Source organism: Pygoscelis adeliae, unplaced genomic scaffold (assembly GCF_000699105.1).
Source record: "Pygoscelis adeliae isolate BGI_AS28 unplaced genomic scaffold, ASM69910v1 Scaffold71, whole genome shotgun sequence".
In the NCBI taxonomy this organism is placed as follows: Eukaryota; Metazoa; Chordata; class Aves; order Sphenisciformes; family Spheniscidae; genus Pygoscelis; species Pygoscelis adeliae.
Window position 1 is genome coordinate 2,570,292 of NW_008824356.1, and position 23,938 is coordinate 2,594,229.

General features: G+C 40.3%; 1 protein-coding gene across 1 annotated transcript in view; it reads right to left on the bottom strand.

Annotated features, from left to right (window-relative positions):
* Nucleotides 1–6,334: 6,334 nt before the first annotated feature.
* BAZ1A (bromodomain adjacent to zinc finger domain, 1A) overlaps nucleotides 6,335–23,938 on the bottom strand; it is a 67,643-nt gene continuing 50,039 nt past the window's right edge. Inside the window, exons 20-26 of the mRNA XM_009319459.1 lie at nucleotides 21,779–21,927; nucleotides 13,470–13,717; nucleotides 13,128–13,354; nucleotides 11,405–11,889; nucleotides 10,170–10,315; nucleotides 7,935–8,022; nucleotides 6,335–7,374 (exon numbers count right to left, since the gene is read on the bottom strand). Of these exons, the coding sequence (XP_009317734.1) occupies nucleotides 7,184–7,374; nucleotides 7,935–8,022; nucleotides 10,170–10,315; nucleotides 11,405–11,889; nucleotides 13,128–13,354; nucleotides 13,470–13,717; nucleotides 21,779–21,927 (1,534 nt within the window). The 3' untranslated portion in view covers nucleotides 6,335–7,183. The remainder of the gene's footprint in view (nucleotides 7,375–7,934; nucleotides 8,023–10,169; nucleotides 10,316–11,404; nucleotides 11,890–13,127; nucleotides 13,355–13,469; nucleotides 13,718–21,778; nucleotides 21,928–23,938) is intronic.

Genomic DNA, 23,938 nt, shown 5'->3' on the forward strand with positions numbered 1-23,938 from the left:
GCCCCCGCAGCCTACTTGCTGGTGGGGTGGGGTGAGAAGCAGAAAAGGCCTTGACTCTGTGTAAGCACTGCTCAGCAGTAACGAAAACATCTCTGTGTTATCAGCACTGTTTCCAGCAAAATCCAAAACACAGCCCCATGCCAGCTACTGTGAAGAAAATTAAGTCTACCCCAGCCAAAACCAGCACAAGGAGACATCTTTGCCATACAAAAAATAGTCACCAGGAAAGGATCCAATCCTGTCCAGGAGATGGAGGAAGCCATCACAAAAGTGCCAAGACAGGGGAGATTAATTCACACGGCCTGTTTAGATTGGAAGTCACAAAGGCCAGACAAAAAGGAGGACAGACACTTTTGCTTCTGAAGTTTTAATACTATTAAAATTGCTCCAGAGAGACCTAGGACTCATTTTGCAGCATTGCATCTGAATGGAAGGAAATTCTGTTTCATGAAGGTTGAACCCAAGGACTGGTTCTAAGAAACCTCTTAGAAGCAAAGATGGACAACTATGGAAACAAAAGATACACAAACTAAAGCTACTCAAGCATTGCAGAGCCCCCTCACAAAGTATGTTGCTTAAAAAGTTGATCTTGCCTTTTAAAACAGCTTTTTCTTTTTCAGATAGCAGTCTAAAAATAGAACATTAGCTAAGCCTAACATGCTAAATACATGAGTTGAGATCACTTTCTGGTGGTTGAGGATGGGCTTTAGGACGACTGGGGCACGGGAATATTTATAACCATTGCTGGATCGCGGGACCTGTCGGTCAGTGCGAAAGCGTCCTCCGGTGACAGCAGCGCTCTCGAGTGGTGGCAGGACCGCAGAGCCCAGCATGTGACTCCGATGGTGGGATCTGCACAGGAATGCTCACGGAAGGCAGCTCTGAAGCCCTCATCCCACAGGCAAATCCCCACGCTGCCCAGAATCAAATGCAGAACTGCCATCCAAAACCCAAAAGTTTCATCATCCTGGCTCACATTTCTGCCATTTCAAACGCATGATTCACAGCAGCCAAGCCGCAGCACAACCCGTCTCTTCAAAGTCCTTCCCTCTCCAAATTAATTTCATCTGTAAGGTGCTTGGGGAAGAAAAATAGGAAAGCACATAGATTATTATATATGTTCTTATAGGACTGTTAATCTAGGAAATAGTTACATAAAGCCTAAATAAATTGGTAAACTAAGAATAGCAGATCGACAAAACTCAAGTTGGACTGTGTATCACCCTAGCAGAGCAGGAAAATAGGAGACAACTTTGTTACAAGGGACATTGTAGCGCAAGTGTGCCGTTTTCAGTTCCTCCACGCGGCACTATTAAATCAGGCAGTAATCAGCGCCAGAATAACTCTGCGCTGCCACACGGCGCTAGCGCAGTGGCACTCCGTTAGTAAAGACCCTTTCTTTCGTGGTTCTTTGAAGCAAATCTAGCAGGGAAGGGCGAGCGACTGTAGAGCAGAGTAAGTGAAAGCTGACCTTCTGTAGGCAGCAGCCAGCGCTTTGGAGAGTATGCTGTCATGTAACATCCTTGTAGGAAACTTGGCCCAATCAAACATTTCTATCATCAAAAGCGAGTGACCTGAACAGCCGGATATACTCTGTGAGCAGCGGGGAGGGCGCAGGCAGGGCGCCGGTGCTTGCTGCATTCTCCCCCTTCTGGCAAAGGGTGAGGGACTCTCGCATGGGACCCAGCACCTCCCACCCCGGCCAGCCTCCTGCGACACCCGGAGCCTCTCGCAAGGCAACGGCTGATACGCTCCTGTGTTTGGAAGCCCAGAAAACATTTTTTTGTCCTCCTTCTTTCATACCTAAAAAATTTTAAAGATGGAGTTTCACCTAAAAAAAATAATTTAAAATTAGTTTCAGCAATTTTCCAGAAAAGAAGCACTACAAACCCAGGAAACTGAGATATTACGGTAGAGAAACAAACTGAAAGTTGGCCTCGGTGCACTTTTTGGAAAACATATGCAGCCTGAGGCCTTCTGCCACTGAGAACACGTCAGGTGTAGTTCGTATTGATGTTAAGCATTTTAATCCATTCCAAATATTAAAAAGCATTGGTTTGGAAAAGTATCTGTTTGCCAGAATGCAGCTCCTGGTGGGTGGCCAAGGGTGGAGTGTTTCACCAACAGCAGATCAGGTTTGTTTGATTACTTAAAAGATAAAACCAAGCTCAAACGCAGACCCAGCCGCGCATTGTCACTGAAGCTCAGACTAGCGGATGCTGCTGGGAGCTGGGGGAGGCGGGGGGAAGCTGGGCTTTGCTCCCAGCACCACTCAGGGTCTCAGTAAATCACAGTTTTACCGGCACTTTCCCAGGTACCAGAGATGTGCCTTTTAAAGACACAGAAGTACAACATTCAGGAATGATAACCGTTATTTTAATAGTCGGTGGCTTACAGCAGTTAAAAATACAAAACTTTGCACGAGTATACACACGCACATCTACAAACACACAGACACGTTCTAGGGATGGTGCTACTTCAGCATCCCGATTAGGAAACAGATGGGAAACATGTTGACGGTTTTACTTATCCGTCTTTGTAATTTTTCTCATTTGCAGCGCAGTCATTTTACCTTTTGCATTTGACTTAATCCAAACATCTCCAAACCTGACTGCCCCAAAATGGGAAACTTTCTTACCGGTAGTAACCAGAGATTCTCCAAGAGGGGTTGTTATGCAGGCCTGGTATCGGACATACATACAGTCAAGCACTTAAAGGCAAAGTTTTAATGGAGCGCTGTTTAAGGATGCACCAAATTAAGGGAAGTAGGCTGCTGATGAAGGGCGGGAGGAAGAAGACATCAATTGGTCTGATGGCAGCAGGCTGAGAAATCTCAGAATAACCCCTTTACAGCAAGCTGGGTAAAGCTCAAGGAGCGCCTCTGCAGAACTAGCCCAAGAAGTCACTGCTGTGAAGATCAAGGTGGCAGTTTAGCAGTGCAGGGGAGAGATCTCTTGGAGTTACAGCAACCGAGCTGAATGCCGCACAGAAAACTTCCCGCAGTTGTCTGGACACTGGCAAATTTTTTAGAGTAAGGCGGCTCTTGCAGAGTAGAAACAGTCCTTGGTAGCCTCAAGAAGCATTAGCTGAAATTGTTGCAATCAGCTCTGACAGTGATCCACCCTAGGCAACGTGACCAGCGTTAGATATTTATTTGAATACAAACAGATAAAACTTAAAAGATATAAGATCGTTGCAGGGTAAGGGTTAATTCAGCAGTTACATCAATAATTCAAAAATCATAAACCACACGTGTAATCTCCTCAATCCTAAAGTACTAGATTACCAGTCCAGCAGCAACATGATGTTAGGCAGGACTGGTGTCCCCTGGGATCTGCTCCCTGTACATGCCCATAGCGGAATCTCCGCTTCTGGACGATGATAGTTTCAGAGGTGGCTGGTCGGGGGGCAGATGGCAGCCGGTGACTGCATCAAGTTGGACTGTTCAGGGTCTGGCGATCTCTGCCTCCCTATGATTATACATGCAAGTTCAGGCTGCTTTTCAGCTGCTTCTTGCTGGTTTCTAATGCCTGTGTTTGCTAAGATTATGCTAAGGTCATCTTCCTTTACTATTAACATTTACGTGCTCTCTCATATGATACTTAAAACTTCACCCTCCACACAACAGCCATCCAGCGCTGGGTGCAGGGGTGGTGGCCCCAGCCCAAACCCTTCACAGCGAAGAGTGCTGGCTCACATCTGTCACGCCGTCTGCCAGGCCAAAGCAGCTCAAGCTTTCCAGCATCGTTAAAGGTTTCCAGAAGTTAAACTTCCAGCAGGTGATCCTGACACTGGATATGCCAGTCAAGGTGATCACCTGCCTCCTAATACAGGTGAAGGGACCTGGCACAACTTCGCTACGTTGGCGCTGCTAGCTGACACCTAAGCATGAACAGCCAGCATCAGCTTGACTGCAACCACCGCACAAGGCTACATCCAGCATTTGAACAGGCCTTCTCCTTCTGACCTCGTCCTCCTTGGGTAGGAAGGGCAGCTTCCAATAATGGCAGCCACTGTAGGGATTTGTCTTCTCAATCTTTGACAGTCTGCGGTGGCCAGGAGCTGAGCAAGTTGTCTTTGAGGAAACGCTGAGATTTCCTGGGAGACAGAGTTCTTTGGGTTGGAGCCCAATTCCTCCAAAGGAACTGGCCCCACTGTTACGAAAGAGTTACGTGCAAAAAGCATCAGAAGAAATTGCCTAGGGTGGTTACTCAGTAATTCCTAGCCCTGACATGAATGAAAGGGGCAGAATTTGCACAACAGGAAAAACAGCTGGTATAGCAGTCTCTGGATACCTGCCAGGGCTAAGATATACTGGAGCTACCAAGAAGGGAAAGACTTTTGCTGTTGGATCTTGTCAAAATGCTACTTGGAGGACAGACGCTGGCCTTGGAGCTCAAGGAAGCCTACTGCCTGTTTTCCTGAAGTCTGGTACAGCCTGATTAGTCAGGGCCTCTGAATCCGAGGTGAAGCCCTTGACCCTATCCACTTCTGCCCCTTTGTGAAACTTCGGCTTGGAGCCCCCTGCAGATACTGCACATCCCTTACCCTGGTGGTAACAGCACATGGGATGGCTGATCACGGTAAGACACGGCTTACGTTTTGGGGGAAAGGTGGGCAAGGAGCATGAACGTTATCAGCCCCTAAGACAAGGAGGGATGAAGCAATTCCCCTTTTTCCAAAGGGGTATGCACAGGGGAAATAAACAGCCATAAAAAGACATCTTGACATAATTCGGAAAAAGCATAGCTGAAGTTTGAAAAAGCTGCAACGAACGTACCAACTCAGGCGGTTTACGGCCAGAACAGAGGGCTCATGCCCTGTGAGCACCACTAAAGCCAAGGACAGTCAGATCTGCATTGCACATACAGCATACGTGAATATTTTAAGCACAGCTGCTCAAAGGAGAAGTGGGCACTTTTCTGTGTTTCACCCTCAGCATGTTTAACTGAGGCCTTGGGCTTGCAAACTTAATGACAAATTGGTAACGCATAGCGCAAGCGTACAAACGCCACCGTCACAAGCCGAGATTTGGGTTAAACTGTTCCCACCTGCTCTACCCAAACTCAAAATTATGGTTGTGTTGCTGAGGGGAAGCTACTGAAGGAAATAACCTTGGGGAAAGAGCGACAGGAATGAACAGCGGGGAGTAGCTTGGGGACAGTAAATTTAAGTCAATGGGGACTATTCATGTGAACAAGAACTTGCACAACTGTTTGTGCAACCTGCTAGTCAGGATGTTCACATCCTCTTGGGACTAGACAGATGCAGGGATATCAAGTACTACACCCTGCAAAGAAGTCTTCTGCTTGCTCACGTTCCTTGCGGTCTTTAGCATTCTTTGTGGTGGGAACAAGAAATGCATCTTTGATCTTGACAGGAGAGAGACGTCAGCGCTGACCAAGGAAAAGCTCGCATAGAAACACTGAAGTATTAACAGACATATCTAATAATGTACAAACAGTAGCCCCCACTGCTCTCGTTCTTAGACTTTTTTTTTTTTTAAAAAATCCAAAAATCCAACACTTCAAACTGATCACTCTCCTATCTATTGCCACCCGTTCCCTAGGCCCAAGGGAATGCCCGTTCTTGCCACCTCTAAGGCAAGGTAAGCACTACAGCAGCAAAGAAAATCCACAACTACAGAGCAAGTAATTGTTCGGGTCTGTAGCATATACAGGTCTTAACGCTACAACACAAGCTAAAGCCAAGGACAGTCAGATCTGCATTGCACATACAGCATACGTGAATATTTTAAGCACAGCTGCTCAAAGGAGAAGTGGGCACTTTTCTGTGTTTCTCCCCCAAAGGTGGAGAAAAGTTGCTGCAGCAGCAAACCTCCTGTTCCAGTTTTTCCTACCCTCTTCACTCCTACCCCCAGACTTGTGCTCCATGCTGTTTTCTCAGAGTATGGCATACCTCCAGGTGGGCAAAACTGTTTTTAAAAGGGTTTTAAAGCTATTGACTCAAACGGAGTTTAATAAATTTAAATCAATAAATAATGAAAGTAAAACTATCAAGGATAGTAAGGATAGTTTAAAGAAGCTGCTGGTCAGCTAAACAAAGCTATGAGGTTTTACAGCGTTAGCGTAAAGATCCTAATTAAAGAACCACACTTATACGCATACTTCTTATGTTACTCCTTACATACTGACGAACATTTGCATCACTCAGAGACCAGGTATCACACTGGCTGCAGCTGCTGAAAATGCTGGTTGGGGTACTCACACTGAAACCACATTCTGCTGTGTTCTCTCCAGCAACTTGTCCTAGTAAATTAACAGGGAAGATGGTGTAGCAGTATAACTCAAAAGGAAATGCCAGAAGGTCAAAATACTTTGAAAAATGTGTCATTTTATTTGTACACTTCCAAAGTTGTACGTAGAAACTTATAGTACAGTCCTGTAAATTTACTCATTGCTAGAAGAACTGCCAGGGACAGGGGAAGGTATTTATTGATTGATCATCAAGTTAGAGGGGAATAAACAAACAAACAACAACAACAAAAAAAAAACCACCGGAAAAAAATTTAAAAAGTTATGGAACTCTCTCTCTTTTTTTTGTCTTTTAATCCCCACGTACAAATTTTATAAATACAAAACAAATTCACAAATTACTTTGAATGCTAAATAAATATCTACTTAATAAACTCAGACTGAATACCTCCAGCCAGCACTGGTACAGTACTTAAAAGATATGCAATTGTACTCATTCATGTGTAGTGTTGAGAAGATACGCTCAAACAAGTTTTAAACATACACACAGCTTCTTCAAAACTGTGCTACAGCAGAAGATTTTATCTGAGTTGATAAAGCCCTCAATACCACAGCTCCTACAAAATCTAGAGGATGAAACAAGGTCATTTGGTGCAGGAAAAAACAATGTACTTCTGGAAGATATTTGGACACATGAATGTATTAAAAATGTACAAAACCTCTGTAAACCAGTACTGTATCCAGTACATCTATCAAAATTATTAGACACTGAATAAAACTGTAGCAAAGGTAATCTTTCCTACGTTCTCCTGAGTGCTTAATATTACGTTGAGAATATAGTGCAGGCCACACTTCAAGGTGGTTAAACAGTTGTTATTGCTTTATACAGGTATGACGACTGCGTGATTTAACATTTCATTTTAATGAACATAACAGATTCCCTCAAAAAATCCTTTGGAAGGCAGAGGTTAGATTCGTGACTTCTTTGCCGCAGGAGCAGCGTGGTCCACATTACCAGATGTGATCGGAAGTCCAAGCTTTTGAGCCTGAATGTGGAAGAAAGCTTGAAGTCTAGTTCCAGCTTTTGCTTCACTTGTGTTACGAGGGTTGTATTCAAAGCAGTTCGAAAACATCAGCTCAATGTCTTCAATGAATTCCGCTGGTAAATAAAAGGTAAATTAATTTATTTAGCGTGTCTCACGTCATCAGAGAGCAGTTATGATAAAGCAGTATCATACCACTGAATTAGTACAGTGATCCTATACAGAGCTGCAACACAAGAATGTCTTTACATATGCGTCAAGTTTCTATCATTATATTAGTGAAGTGCCATGTAAACGTTCTTAAATTTCTCTGATTATCAATAAAGGCAATACAAATCAAGCAGTAACAAGAGCACCTTTTCCAAATATTTCATCAGTGTCCCTCACTGACATCAAAGGCTTGAGAAATTACCAGCAGTTTCTCAGCTGCTCATTTCTTATCTATCTGTACACGTCATGTATTTTGGTCGTAGAAGAACTATGTTCAACAAATCTTGTTTAAAAAATATTAGTAAATACTCTTTAAAAAAAAATACAAAACAAAAACTACCACAAAACCCCAAACCAAACACAATTTCAGCTTTCTAATCCTCTGACACAGCTCTATTTTAGGACAAGAACGTGTTTTAAAGAGAAAACACAGGTCTCATTACCTCTTTCAATAAATAATACTTACATGCTAACTTATATTCACATTTATTCACTTTTTCACGGATTATGTTTAAGGCAATAGGTTTTTTGATGATATCATAGTAGTCCGGTACCTTTAAAAAAACAAAACAAAAAGAATGATTCATAGACAAACAAATGGAAGCTTAAAATTCTACCTATGTCAAAAATTAAGCAAATCATGCATTAGCAGAAAGCATTTTGGTTTTGTTTTTAAATAAACAGAGGCGTCCCAGGGAGCCACCTCCATTTCCTGAACCGAATATTAGTTTTCAGGTAGTGCTTTTCCATGTTTTCTATCATTAAAGTAGCAGACCACAACAAACATTGGCCAGCAATTCAATGAATAAATCTAATCCTAAACACCCTGTGAACAACTGTAAGAAAACTGCATGAGCAGATAAGCATTACGGTGGTCCAGCTATTCCCATCTGTCAAGCGCAAAATTATTTCCAAGATTTTAAAACTTTGCACTTTCCTGTAACATATTACAATGTTAAAAGCTCCTTAATCATGAGTAATGGCCATTTTTACTCCACTACCATTCACAGTCTTGCAAGAGAAACGAAATCCCAAGATTCCATTTGGTTGTGGTGAAGAGAAGGTAGCGAACCTTTCTGTAGCAAGCAGGACACAGTATGCAAGTACCAGAGATAAACACTGTTCTGAGTTGCTGTTTATGTGATAAAAGTGAGGGGAGGAAAAGGACTGCTTAACCCTTAAGGGCACCGATCATTTGGATCGCAGATTTTTGAATTCCAGGTAAGCACCAAGCTTAGGGTGACTCCGTCTCACTCACAAAGCGGGGCAGAGGGGCAAAAGAAAAAGATATCTGATCCAAATTTGACCTTTTTTTAAACAAGAAAAGATACCCACATACACCATCATGTATGTTTTAAAACCAAGTTCTTGGTTATGGCCTGTAACTTTACTATATCAAGTGCAACCTGCAAACGAACCTAGAGAAAACATTAGCAGAGAAACAGATTGACATGTTTTTTCATTCCTTTCCCTTTAGGAGTGCTGTTAGGTAAGTACTAAAAAGAAAGGTGGTTTTCTGGCTTGCTGACCACTGATCATTCAATGTATTCTTTACATTGCCTTAAAGGCAGCAAAAAGCTTAAACCAAAATTTCTATCATGGTGAAGAAAATTTAGGTCACTCAGGTATGGATTTTTCTTTCTGAACTATACAGAGACTATCCCTTAGTGATTGATTCAGGCAAACAGGAATGCACTGAATTCTAGCAGTTTCTTTTCAGGATCAAAATTAACTTGAATTCTCCATCCCTCCTTAAGAAGCTTCCTTGCATTCACCAGATTCTTGCACTTTCTGGTGCAAGTCCTGTACTCTAGTAGGCAGACACTAGTCTCAGTTTCATTCAAAATTCCTCTCTACCTCCTCCTCCGCGCTTACATCTTTCACTCTCGTTTGTACATTATTCTTTTTGTCCAGATACATTAATCCTTCCAGCTATCTGTGACTCTTCAGAGTTTCAAGTCTTCATTTAACAGCTATCGCTGTCAATTTTAATAGAGCACTTAAAAACACTGAGCTCTAGATCCTGCAAGAATGTCTGTGCAGAGTTGCTCCAAAGGGCTTGGAGAGGACAGGCGCTTTGTTAGGGTAGGATAGTTCCAGCAGTGCCTTACAATTGACAAGCCAGTGCAGCCTGCAGAAAAGCAGACGTGCTTTGGGAACTTCTATTGTAATACAAACCTCTAAAGCGGTGCTTACTTTGGGTACCTACTTTACCATCGAGTATTTTAAAATCTAAACAAGAGGGAAATTAAATTAAGAACTAAGCTAAGAAATCATCTTTTTACTGCATTACAGTTAACAGAGTGAAGTTGTTCCTACCTTGTTATTTTATTGTGGGTCTGTTCTCAAAATACCTTTGCATAAGTTGAAGATCAATTCAACTAAGTAATTAATAACCATAAGCTTACCTTTAGCAGTCCTGTGCTCTATTTCTTGGGTTTTTTTGGTGCCCCCCCCCAAATCAAAGCATTTCACATTTTTAAATGCTTGATGGCAAGCATATTTAAAATTTTTCCAATAACATGTCAACTGAAAAAGTTATTTCTGGCATCAAATATTTGAGCTGAAATGCGAGAGTTTTCCTGAATCCCACTGCTTAGCTGTATCCCCCTGTTAGGGCAATGCTATAAAATCCCAAGTTTTACTGGCAGCAAACAGGATTCTCAACCATTATCATTCCCTCTACAGTTCTATCAGTTACCTGGATTTTGGAAACCAGTTTCATGAAAGGCCAGCTGTCATCGTGTCGTACCAGTTCCACTACGAGTTGTTCAAAAGCTGAGAGTTCATGGACACCCCCTTGACGTCCTGAACTTCTCCTGCTCAATGAGGTTTGAGGAGATGATTCTGGAAAAAAACCAACACCCCACCAGATAAAAATAAAAATCTGACAAGTAAAATAAAAAAAAATAATTAAAGAAGTGAAACACCATTATTCTTGGGTACTAAAACTGTAGTTTCAGGACACAACTCATGTAGTTTGGCTTCAGGTATTAAATATACTACAGCCTTGTTATTAACCACTAAATGTCTCTCTTGCCATACAAAATGCTAAGTACCAGGACTTAGCTGGGTTCCTCCTCCATTCTCCTTCATCGCATTAATTTTGGAAAGGATTTTTTCACTGATTTCTATTTTAAAACAATTTGTTAAACACTTAAAGAAAATCTCTATTAGAGAAAAACAGAATAAGCTGCCCGCTCATAACTTTTACTTCCACAAAACCCCTATTCAGAGTGGTTTTATCTGCTTTCAAGAGTAGTCAGCAGGGTGGTTAGAGGATAAGCCCAGAAACTCCCAATGGCGAAGGACAGAAATGGTGTGGAATACAAGGCTGCCACACTGGAGCGCAAGCTCCTTGACACTCTTCAGTCTCACACTGGGTCCTTTTTGTTTTTAAAAGATTATTGTAGCTTTCCAAGTATTTCCCTACCGTCAAGTACTTGGTATTAGCTTAACAAGCAAGGACGCTGTTAGCCCTATACCAGATAGACGACATTTTTCTTCTGGTAGCAGTTTCTTGCTGTACGTGTATATTCTCAATTTCACTACCTTGCCTACATCTGTGTTCTTCACTGTTTAACCCTTCAACAAACAAAACCATAGAAGCTGTAAGTAAACATTTGCATTTGCATGGGTTAAGGCATAAATATCACTTTCACATTTTCTATCCGCTTATTAGCGGTTGCTCCATATTGTGTGCAAATGTGAAATTTCAAATATGGATATGATAAATCTTGGCAAATTAAGTATTCGTTCTTTAGATGACTGAAATTTTTAAGGTTCACTTCTGTCACTGCGAAAGAAGGGAACTGTCTTGTTGGAAGCGGTAAAAATGCCTTCAACCACCACTTCTAGTCTCCTTGCTCTACCACACACATGTTTTAGCAAGGAACAGAACGTGGTTTTCGTTCTGGACAAACACATTTCTCTAACCTGTGGATTGTCGTTTCCTGCCTCTTCTCTTGGGTTCAGTAACAGGAAGAGAAAGCTTTGAAGCAGAAACTGGATACTTCCTAAGCCGTTCGTTCGAGTCTGCGGTATCAACAATTCTAAATCCGAGAGAATTGGCAGGGCTGCTTTCCAGTGTGTTATCAGCACTCTTTCTTCCTCTTCGTCTTCTTCGAGGACCGAGTAATTCCACGAATACATCTGCTTGTAATGAACTTTGGCTCTGACGAGTGGTCCGGCTATTAAGTCTTAAAGAAGGCTTTGTCACTGATGGAGAGGCTGATTTCGCCCTTCTTAAACCCCTTCTGGTAACTTTAGATGAAGATTCAGTTTGCTTATGTGTGTTTTGCTGACTCCGAGAAGCGTATCTTGCCTGACGCTGGCTGTTCCGACTTGAGAACGGATTGTTGAGTTTGGCTGCTCTCATTTTTAATGGAAACTTGACCTGGGGTCTTCCTTGCTTTGATGGGCTACAAAAAGTGAACAATTATGTTTATTTATCCCAAAATTCCATTCCTCTCTTCTCCCTCAGTTTTCTAATTCAGCATTTAAAAAACCCAACCACTCAAGGTTGGACTAGTAAGCAGCTGGCTTTCAAGCTGATGCAGTCATCCAGTTACCATTATCTTAAATACTGCTCTGAAGTCTCTTAATTAAATATTACGTGGAGCACCTACTTTAAAGAAATGCTCAGAATTCTGATCACCCTTGCAGCTTGTGCAACACGAACGCATTAACGGGAGCAGCACCAACTATCAATTTCTTTAAATCACTTCCTTACTTCTCATAGCAACTGTAACTACTAGGATTTTTGAACAATACGATCAGCTATGTAAATAAACTGCAGTTCTGAAACACCAAGTATAAAAGTTACGCTCTAGTCAGGGTTTATAACTAATACCCAAGACTCTCCTTCCGTTACAGGAGACAAGGAAGATCCCAGAGATAAATTTACTTCTCAAGGAGATGCAAGTTCTCTCCAACTATTGAATCCCAACTGTCAGAGCCGCAAATAATCTTGCTTCAGTCAATTCAAAAAAGACTGTACCAAAAAGAAGAAAAATACTCTGAGATCAGGAAAGTTTCCTTCAACTTTTACACTCCTTACATGTGTATAAAATCCGTCACTTAACAGAAATTACCACATTGGATTATTTAGCTGTTTGGGGTCTTTTTTTGTTTGTTTGTTTGGGTTGGGGGGGGGTGGGGTGGTGTGGGTTGGGTGGTTTTTGTTTGTTTGTTTTTTTTTCTTTAAACAGCTACTGCAGAAGTCCTCAAGTCCTCCCAATGTCACATAGCCTCCAACAGATGATCTTATCTTCCCTAATGTTCCAATACCTAGCCCCCCAAAATTCAAAACTGGACAAAAGACAGCTCCAGGTTTTCTCCAGAAAAATCTTTACTGTTTGAAACTCTCTCCACTTTATATTCAAACAGTAGCTGTACAAAACTGCAACTCTCCTGGCCATCTCTCACCCACACATCCAAGGCTCAAATTTTCATCCTGAAAAGTGAGTCCAGGTCCAGTGCACCTAACTTTTGTTAATATTAAACTCATCAGTAAGAGCCAAATTCATAACAAGCTGCTATTTTTTTAAATAACTTTTTCAGAATGATTTTCAAGATATGTGCTTATGTGAACAATTATTCCACCTAATAATCAAGATGATATTTCAGTAGGAAACCACTTTAACGGATGTCTATTTACCTTATCTCTTCTTCCTCTTGAGATTCATCCTCCTCATCTTGCTCTTCTTCATAATGCTCTTCCTCACTTTGTCCCATTTCATCATAGTTTGCCTCTTCTTCCCCTTCTCCTAGTCGTTCAGCAGTCTCTTCATCACTTTCCACAGAAGGTCTCTGTCTGGAGGAGAGGCGTCTAGAGCGCTGTTTTGGTCGGCACTCTGGACAAAACCAGTCTCCTTCAGGAATGACCTAGAAACGGAAGAAGAGAGAAAAAAAAAAAAGAAAGGATTAGTAATATGCAATTAAGTCATAAGAACTACTCAGGTTTTGTGTGAAAAGGAAGCACTTTTTTTTCCTCAGATACCTTGAGCTTGGGCCTGATACAGTAAGTATGATAGCCTCGATCGCAGCCATCACACAGCACCATGCTTTCTGCATCGCCTTTCTTTCGACACACTTTACAGCGAGCATTGAGGATGGACTTTGACCAGATGACACTTCGATCCAATGTAGACAGATGAAGGAAGACTTGGGACAAGCTGGTAGAAGAAAGAAGTGACTCTCTCCAGCGATCCAAAACTGTTTTATAGGATCGTCCACCATCACTGGCATCTTCCATTAAAGAAGGGGATTAAAAAAAAAAAAAAGAAAAAGCAGTATGATCAAACTTCTTTTTCAAACATCCAGGTTATTCTAGACTATGAGGTAAGGCTCTGACTTTCAAACAGATAGCAGTAGTTAACTGGGATAATATTTTAACCTTTGTCTTATCTCTTCAATACTTGAATATTTATTTCCTCCTTAGTTTCCAAGCTGCTGAAGCCACAAGATTTTACTCTTCAATACCAATTCAACTTAGAACTTGCACATATATAAGACATGAGTAAGATAAAAAAAGTTTTACTCAGATGTCAACCTGGAAACCTAACAATTTGATTCAATTTATAAAGTATAATTGAAGATAACTTAAGATTTAAAAAAAAAAAAAAAAATCACCACACTCCCAATTTACTTTCCCTTGCAAGTACATTTTGAAATCCCCAAATGTTTACATTTAAAGAAAGTACCTGGCATTAAACAGAGACTTCAATGGCAAAAAACAGCTTAAAGGGCTCTTCTCACCCACACTTGCCCCTGCCCCGGTATAATCTAGCAGACATTTTTCAGCCATCTACCCACACCTCAATGCCTTTATTCCTGCCCTGCACTCCACCTTCACAAGAACCTGCACATCTGTGTGGTTAACCAGATTGGGTGACTGGTCTGCTTGAAACATAACTGTTTTCTTGATATTTTATAAGCAACATAGCACACGTGAATCTCTGGTACACACCTAGTGGCAAACCAAGTAAGACCTGGGATCCTAATTAAGTTAGAAATAAGTTAGAAATAAAGGGGGGGGGGGCGGGGCAGGGGTGACAAATTACATTGTATTTTCAAACAGGTTTGATTTGCAATCCAGGCCACTGAAGCAGCCACACAAATACACAGAATAGCGAGGGTAGCAGTACCGAACGGGAATGAGCAGCTGGGAATTACAGAAGCAAACGGGCTGTTTGAAGAGCTAGAGAAACGAGAAGGTATAAATTACACCCTGCACTGCTGCTGCTGAGCACAAAGGGAATTTCTTTATGAATGTTGAAAGCTATTTCTTGCATTTTAAAGCAAGAAGGTTTAAGGAGAGGAAGAGACAATACAGCATTTTTTTGATTACAGAAATGTTCACAGATTTCCCTTCTAAAAGTGATAGTCCAGTTATTACTGTGTGATCTCTAGCCGATTAATGATGTACTCCAGTATAAGATGCCACCTTGCCTGCTGCACTAGTCACAGTGGGCACAGGAATGGCCAACGATCCACCTGTCTGCCAAATGATTTCTCCTCAGGAATAGGAAAAGAAAATATCTAATAACAAATAAAATGAAAGAACAAAAATGAGACTAATTGCTCTCCTGGCAAGGCCTTTCTGCCTTCTCATCAACTGGCTGCCAGGATTTGCCTAATCTTGCATACATTTGCATTAGCAGCAAGCAGCACAAGAGAAGCAATAGGAGAAGGCAGAGGATAAACAGGCAACACACCTTCATAAATTAAATATAGCCACTCCTGAACTGCGAATACAAATCCGGATTTCCTAAAATTTCCTGTTACTTTGTCCTTAGGTGTCCTGTCTCAAGTTCAGTCTTACCAAGAATAGCGGACAAGGTCCTTTTCACAGCACTGCAGTATTATCTCTCAATGTATTTTTTAAAATTCAGTAAGAAGAAAATTTAAACTGCTTGTCAGGACACTGGAATCTACTGTGAGACCCACTTCAGTTCTCAGTTCTGCTGCATATTTCTACTATAACTCTAGCAAAGACACTTTATCTTAAGTGTATATATAGTTTGGCAAGCATTTCTTTTGCTGACAATAGCAGCTTGAGCATTACTACTTTTTTTTGGCAGTTATTTCTAGCCTGGATTGGTTAACCAATATAGTTCATCACACAACAACAAATACTTGCACTGCAAAATGGGAGTTGCAATATAGAGATAGAAATTACTGACCACGACCTGCTTCAGCATGTCCTGCTATTGAAAGAAACAAGCCAAGCGACACCTGCTGTTTCAGATCCCAATTTGTAAAATAAGAACAACACTTTTTTCTTCCATCCATCATCTTTCTCATTTATATTGTTAACTTGGAGGGAGAAACGGACGCTTCCTTTGTGTCTGAGCAGCTCTACATTGCGCAGTGGGATACCCCTCTGTCAGCTAAGCCCTCCAAGCCTTGCTACAATGCAAATGAAGTTGTTTGACAGATCTATGCACTCATCTATCAATAGCTAATTGAGTTCAGGGAAGGGTTTTCCATTTTAGTATTTCTAGAAAGGATATGCAGTTGCACAATGCTGTGAAGTTTCAAAAAAAAAAAAAAACCACCACCAAACAACAAAACTGTGAACATGCAGATTTCTGTCCCAAAGTGATAAAAAGAAAATAAAGTTTTCTGCAACCAGAGATAAAGAACTGGTTTTTTTTGTTTTTTGTTTGTTTTTTTTAAATCTTTGAGCTGTATTTGTTTTACTACCCATGTTTAAACCTTTGGCTTCAATACCGCAATTCCTTCAGTGTAAGGAACTGGCTACAAAGTTATTAAAGTAAAAAAAAAGAAAACCTGATAAAATATTCAATACTTTCTAATTGTTAGCAATACAAGTAACATTTAAAATTTACCACCTCTCTGACTAGTCTTGTCTTCCACTCTCTTCCTCTTTTTATCCCCCCAGTGGTTCCTTTTATCATCTTCTGCATTACCTAACATTAAATTCATAAAGTTATTTCAAATACCTTTTTGAAGAGTGGCAGATTATTTTTTAATTAATTTTTATAATCCATACTTCTGTAGTCTAAAAATGTAACTAGAACAGTGGTTCCCAACACGTGCATGTGGAAGAAGGTAGGCAGGGAAGGCTAAGAGAATAATGTGCATGGAGGAATTGCACATCCCAGGATTTACTTTGACTCCCACTACAAACAGAAGGCTTAAACTGAAAGCTCCTAAACCTACCCTCCCTTACCTTTCTGTCCATCTCCGGTAAAAACGGCTATAGGAGCAGCTTACTGACCACAGGTTTCTCTCGCAGCAAACAACTTGTCTGGTCTATGCTACCAAGAACCTCCTAACATCTCAAAAATATAGCCGGTTTATGACTACAGTCCTCAAGGACCAAGAGAACCAGCTCATCTGTCCATGTGAAATGACATACTTAAGATATTTTTATGCAGGAGTGTTCTTGAGTATTAAAATGATGAAATTACTCTCCCAGGAAGTAAAAGCCATAGTAAACCTCATCTGCTCCAAATACAAGGTACCTTCTTTGACTGCCTTCTCTGAAAACAAAAATTCTTCCTCAGAAAAAAAGCCCACCTCCACCTTCACTGCCTCTGCTCATGAAACTCCGCAGGGAAGTAACGAAAGCACAAGAACAAAGCATGCATATATACTAATCCTATCCCAGTTCACTGCTGGAAGATGTCTGATGCTATTATGAGGACGACAATTATAAACAGAAAAGGAAACAACATTGGGAGTAGAGGAAACAAAAATAATCAAAATCTAGAAAGAAAGGAATGGAACAAAGACAAGCAAAAAGGAGCAAAAAAAGCTGTGGGTTTTTTTTATCCTGCAAGAAGTGCACGGCTAAGTTAAAAAGGAGGTAAATGGTTCCCAGTATCAGTCACAAAGGTGCTCCCATGAATTAGAATCCAACCTTTCATATGGAAATCTGAAGGATGCTTAATGACTGAAGTCCTGCACTAGTGCAGAAGGCAGGGTTTTTTTCATGGCTGCCTCACTGAACTCCAGGGCAACCAAATTGCTTCATCATTTTATACCTCAGTTTTCACATCTGTGTAATAGGAATGATGAGACCTACTTCTCCACTGCAAAGTATTTTGAAATGTAAGGAAAAGTAATTTATACTAAAAAAGAAGCAAAATCCACAATAAAAATTGCTTGTATTTCCTCCCCCTCAAACATATTTTTTATCTGAGAAGTAGCACTTCAGAGTTTCCATCAAACGGCTATTAAAAAAAAAAAAAGCTTTTTTACATCTTAACTCAGAATTTTTGCAGCAAAAACATGTACTGCAAGCTACACCCCCCTTTTTGTGATTCTCCCCAAACATTACCTTGGGCTGGACTGAAGGAAGAAAAATCAAATTTTCATAGCTAATGTGTAACGAAAGGATTTCTAAAACGTAATCCATAATTAAGAAAAGCATACAATTCAAGTCATGTCAATCACCAGACAACAGAAGATTAGTGGCCACCTAGCAGCTCTGCAAGGCAGAGGGTGCTCTTTCTGGGGTTTCTAGATTTCCTTTTGCATTGCTATCTTCTGTGTCAGTCTTTTCTTGCTCTTCCACTTTAATATTTGGTATGCACCTCAACTCTAAACCTATCAGAATCACCAGCGAGGCTCTTGGCAGCCTGATAGAGCCTCAGAACAAAAACGGAGCAGAGAGGAGCAGCTGGTCCTTTTACTGCTGTGCTGGGTCCCTTTGTCTGCTCTGCACCCTGGAGGCCACCGGGATAAACTTGCCAGTGACTGCAGTGAATTTCACTGCACTGTCTTTAGTACTAGAAGCTGTAAATAGAGTGAGAACTGAAAATTGTTAAGTAAGGCTCCATTCCCTAATAGGAACAGAGCATAGTGAAAGGCGGGGGAGGAGAAACTCCGCAGTGAAGGCAACAACTGAAATAATGACGAAGACAAAGCACATTCACTTTGGTTTAAAGCAGAAATGCAGGGGTACTTTTTTTTTTTTTTTTTTTTTTTTTTTTTTTTTTTTTTTTTTTTTTTTTTTTTTTTTTTTTTTTTTTTTTTTTTTTTTTTTTTTTTTTTTTTTTTTTTTTTTTTTTTTTTTTTTTTTTTTTTTTTTTTTTTTTTTTTTTTTTTTTTTTTTTTTTTAACCAAAAGCATTCCCGAAAAGCATTCCCGTGTATTGCTACCAAAACAGAACTCCTAGCACTTGCTTGACTGACTTCCAATGTTTTTACTTCAGTGGTAATTAAGTCAGCCTAAAAAGTTGGGTTTGTCAGGTTTAACATTAGAAATAGATATGCAGCTATTTTGTCTAGGGGATGGTTCCATTAAATAGTTGGAACAACAAAACCACCTGTTAGAAAGAAATGAGTGTATGGACTCAATGATCTATATAAGATTAGGCAAACAAAAACAAAATACCCACAAACCAGAACCCAGTGGTTACAAACTAAAAGCTAATTTCTGTCATCAGAGTAGTTGGCCACTTCCTAGAGGGGTCAATAAAAGAGGGCATCACAGTTATGAGCACAAGGCAGTCCCTGAGCAAGCAGCAGTGTCCACTTTTTATTAAAAGGTTTAGTAACACTACTAACACCTCCTTGTCAAGCTAAGTAGAGAACTTTTCTTTGCCTGTTATACATATGCAAGTCGCAAACTAAGAAACAGAACTTGCTGTGGTAGCATGCAAAGACATTGTTTCCAACCGGGGAGCATAAGCAGAATATAAGATTATGCAAATTTTACACTCTTATTTTTTTAAGCATGTCTGAAACACTGAAGAGTTATATCCAGAAAGGGCTGCATCCAGAACTGCTGCTTGACCTCTAAAGTGCCTAAGTTTGCCAGATGCCTCTCAAACACACAGGTTTCCTTGACACTTTGCAGTTGCGCCTTCTGCTCACGTCCGGAAGTTCCCCAGTCAGAGCACCTTTCATATAACTAACTGCCTAGCAGTCAGAAAATCATCAGCAAATAGGTGTGTGTTTTAAGCTTTCTTTACTACAGAGCCACTCAAAAGCCACAGCTCCTCCAAGAGCTCTCTAGTGACAAAACTAAAATCTTGCCTTCATTCAGACTCCTCTCCTGCTAAAAGCGTCCCATTTACGCAACTGAAAACATGAGACACTTGGCACCAAAGGTAAAGCAAGAAAGAGGGAACCTGACACTGTCACTTAATGGTTAGGGCAGTAAGCCAGAGCAGAGGAGACCTGGGATCCTTCCTGCTCCCTTCAGCTACGTAGGTTATTCTATACATTACAGTAATCTTACAGCGGTACCATTTTTCAGAGCAGAAGAGATGTACAGGCACGGTATGGTAAACAAACATATGAGATAAGACCTGCAAATCCCATCAGATTGCTTTCCCTATATACTTTCTTTGTCACACAGTAAGCATAAAGCATCTAAAGGAAAACAGGACTCCCAAGTTAAAAACAAACGAGAAACCGCACCACCATCAAAAGGTCAGGCAAAAACATGAACCATCATTAGATTATGGCAGAGTTGGGACTACTCAAAAAAAGACGCAGGAGGATTGCTAAAAAACTTTCTCTCCCATACTTCGGGGACACTTTCCTTCTTTTAGTCCTTTTCCTCTAACTCAGGATGCCTGATCTATGGCCGTAACCTACTAATAGCCATGTTTTTCCCCTTAAGGGCACACTGTGGTAAACTTATGAGCTATCAGCAAGATGCTGTTGCCAAAATACTCCCAGAGAGAGTTTGGAAGTGGAGGCATATACTGCACAATGTATTTACAACCTGCACATGCAGAGTAAACATGACAAATGCTAGATATACTGTCAATTAACTGTCCCATGCACATGTTGTAAATCTAGTCATATAGCAGGAAATAAGCCGTATCACGCCTGGCTTGGAAAGGGCAGACATACTTGGGTTGACCAAACACTTAGCCAAGTAAAGCTTTCGAACAGCTGCGGTTGAAACTACTCCTATGCTCTCCCCTTTCATCTCAATCATTTGCTGCATTTCCCTCTTCTAGAGGTCATCACACTGATAACGAAAGCTTGTGGAAGGGAACCCATGCCTGCGTGTCAGAGTCTCTGGCACAAATCTAGCTCAAACTCATCTTCAGTGGCAACCGATACCCAGACACCAGACTCCACGGAGGAGCAGCTGAAATGCAGAAACAGTTTTAGGTCAACTGTGACATGGGGTACTAACATGTAGTATTAATACAACAAAACCTGCATTTTCATCTTAAACTACTGCAGTAAAATCTGCCGGAGCCTAAGGATTTTCTATGCAGTCATTATCAGAGGAGAGTATCAATTTAATAGGATGTGAAGCAGCTCGTGCTCTGGAAGACCCCGGTACATGCTGTGCTGGTAAACCATGCTGCACTCTTGCAGGTGAGAAGCAAAGCAGTCCAGCTCAGCACAGAGCACAGCTCGGCCTCAGTGCGGCAGCCGGAAGGGAAGCCTGGGCGAGACAGCTGCCTCCAGAAGGATGAACCACCTTTATAAACTTATCCAAGACAAAACCCCAGTTTGGAATTGCAAAAGGATACTAAGGAATCCAGACCTAAGGGGTCACTGGAAAACAAAGTGACTTGCACTTTGGATCCCCTCTCTCATCCCTACAGCACGTCAGAGGAACATGTGTTAAAGTCAAAGCTATAATCGTGCTTTGGTTTAAATTTTTCTTGCAACCTTTTATTTCCAAGTTTTACAGCATAAACACAAAACCTGGGGATCTGAAAGTTTGCAATATAAATCTTTACTACATTTTACTGTAGACATTGTGTTATTGCTGAACAAGGTGATGCAGATAAACCAGGCCTATATTGCTTTCACAGAAACAGTATAAAAAGGAGCATACATTTTTACAACCTAAAAAACACACAGAAGAAACTCATGGTATAGTTGCATGATACATTGGCCTCAACAGTAATGCTGAATTGTGGAGTATTCCCCCAGAAAGCTCACTCATTTCTGCCTAAGGGTACAATTTGTCTCCCAATGCATCAGTATAATTATAGGGCAACACAAACAAGATCACTGAAATTATCCAGGTTCAATAGGCATGTGTTTGAGAGTAATATATGCTGTTAATTAATACATGTAATTCAGGACATGCAGAATAATAAGAAAAATATTAATATTTCCTCATGATCTATGGCCTTGTAAACTGACAATCTAATGTTTCTTAATTTTACAATGGTACATAGCAATAGGTTAGTTATTTGTTCTTTTCCCCAACACGTCCCTCTAAAGCATCCAGTCTTAAAAAAGAACCAAGTGGGTTTGGGGTAGAGTTTTTTGGTGGTTTTGGGGGGTTTGTTTGTTACAAAATCTTACACAAAATTAGAGACATACAGTTTCAATTCTGAAAGCTTACCAAGAGGTGCTTTGAGAAACCTGCGCTCAATTCCTTGTTCTATCTGAAGCAGTGCAGATGCCAAGTAGTGGACCACATTATTAACTGGCTGAGGAGTACTTGCACTTGTTGATGCAGCACTTGGAGCTTCAGTTTTTAACCCAATGAGTCTAGAATAGAAATGTATTAAATTATCTTTTTTTTTTCTAACATACTTTGAATTTAACACCATAGATATTTGTACAGGTCTGTATCCACAGTAGATTTTTATTTTTACTTCATTTACATGCATGGACTATGGACATGAACACATACTGCACAGGTGTGATTAGTTATCCCAGTTTGAGTTTGCTTTATTAGTCTAGTTAATCTAGATAAATCATCTTTAGGTAACAAAGTTATCTAAATTTCAAGAAATGTGGATGACAAATTTCAATACAATTTTTAAGATTTTCAGAAGATTTGATGCAACATCCATCAGCTAGTTTGAGACATTTCCGTGAAGAATATTATCCCAATAATTCTTCAATGAAAACACTTCCAGTGGTGAGGTGTAGCCTTTTAGAATACTTCCATCTGCAGAAGTTCAACTATGTATATCCTCACAATTAATAAGATTTTTGAAAAGAAAATAAATGAAATAAAACCAGAAACTGATTTTAGAATGTTAAAATCAAGAATTGTTAACTTTTATGTTCTCATCCTTGGAGGATTTTTCTAAAATACTAACTCACTCTTCGGGGGGGGGAAGAGAAGGGTAGGTTTCCAATAAAACAGCCTTCTTTGAAATGATTAGTCCTTGGTCAAAACGTAGTTAATCTTCCTGAACCACAAACATTAACTATAGTATAGGAGAGCAACTCACACTAATGAAAATAAAATTCAATTTCTACTTGGGGTTTATTAAAAAAAAAAAAAACACCTAATTAAGACTGTCTGGATTCTGCTTTATTCTGGTGAATGAGCAATGCTTTTGGTTGTCCCTGTTCTTTTTTCACACTTAAAAGCTGTTCATTATATTTTGCAGTCACACACATTTCAAGAGCCTGAAAGCAAACAGAAAAAAGCTGCATAGTTATTTACATTTCACTAGTCAAACTCCAAGGTCTTAATGAGATGTCACTCGCTCTGAGGTAGATAAAAAGCCCAGCATCAAAAGCAATCTGTCACATGATTTCAGAATCCCATAGTCTCTGCTTTAATATGCAAGACTTTATTAGAGTAGACTTTATTCAGAAACTTTGACGGAGTCAGTATCAAGTGGAAAAAAAATGAAGCAACAAGCTTCTGCAGTTGAATTGAGAGTTGGCAATGGAGCCAACTCTCTCAAGTGCCCAAGGCAACTAGAGACAGATAAATTTTAGCTTCCTAATTAAAACAGTGGAATATTTCTATGTTGCGGTTTTCAGGAAGCATATGTCTGTAAATTGTGTCATTAATATAAAGAAGGATGACCCTATCCATCTTGCACGCAACTAGAGAACTCAGATCCAGGGCAGTCTTATATGAAAATACTAATTGAGCAAACTGAAATAAAAAAGGGAAAAACCTTAAAGAACTTTAAATTCCTACATCCCAACACAGCATTCAAGAGTCCACCCAGAAATAAAGCTTTCATAAAATAAGTCTAATTGCAGAAAACCTCACAGAATACATAAGCAAACAGTAGGTTAGCAAAACGATCTCCTCCAATGAATCTTTTTTCCTGCAATATTTCAACATTGACATCCTATCAAGACATACAATTTTATACGTATTAAGTAAATTAAGGTAGATCTTTATTTCTGAAAAGTATGTAACTTCTGAGAAATATTTAGAAATCTTCTCAGTTTCTGTAGTTTGATTTACAACAAACACTGGTATAGCGTAGAGTCCCACACCCATCTCAAACGTTTGTTTAAAAAACAAACAAAACCCAAAAACACACTTTCACAGTTGCAACACTATACAATTTGAGGCTTCCTCTCTTTTACTGTGTTGCAGCTCGCTCTACAGAAGGATCATCGGTCATAAAGTTCTAAGATTATCTCTCTGTTTTGCTGCAGTGCTAAAGGTTAATTCAGACCACGGCCTCTTGCACTGATGGTTCTTACTGTGACTCATGAAGAGTTACACTGGCCAGTTCAACCAGCGATTTGTTACTATTACCATTTTCCCTTTTAAACACTCCTGCCTACTCTG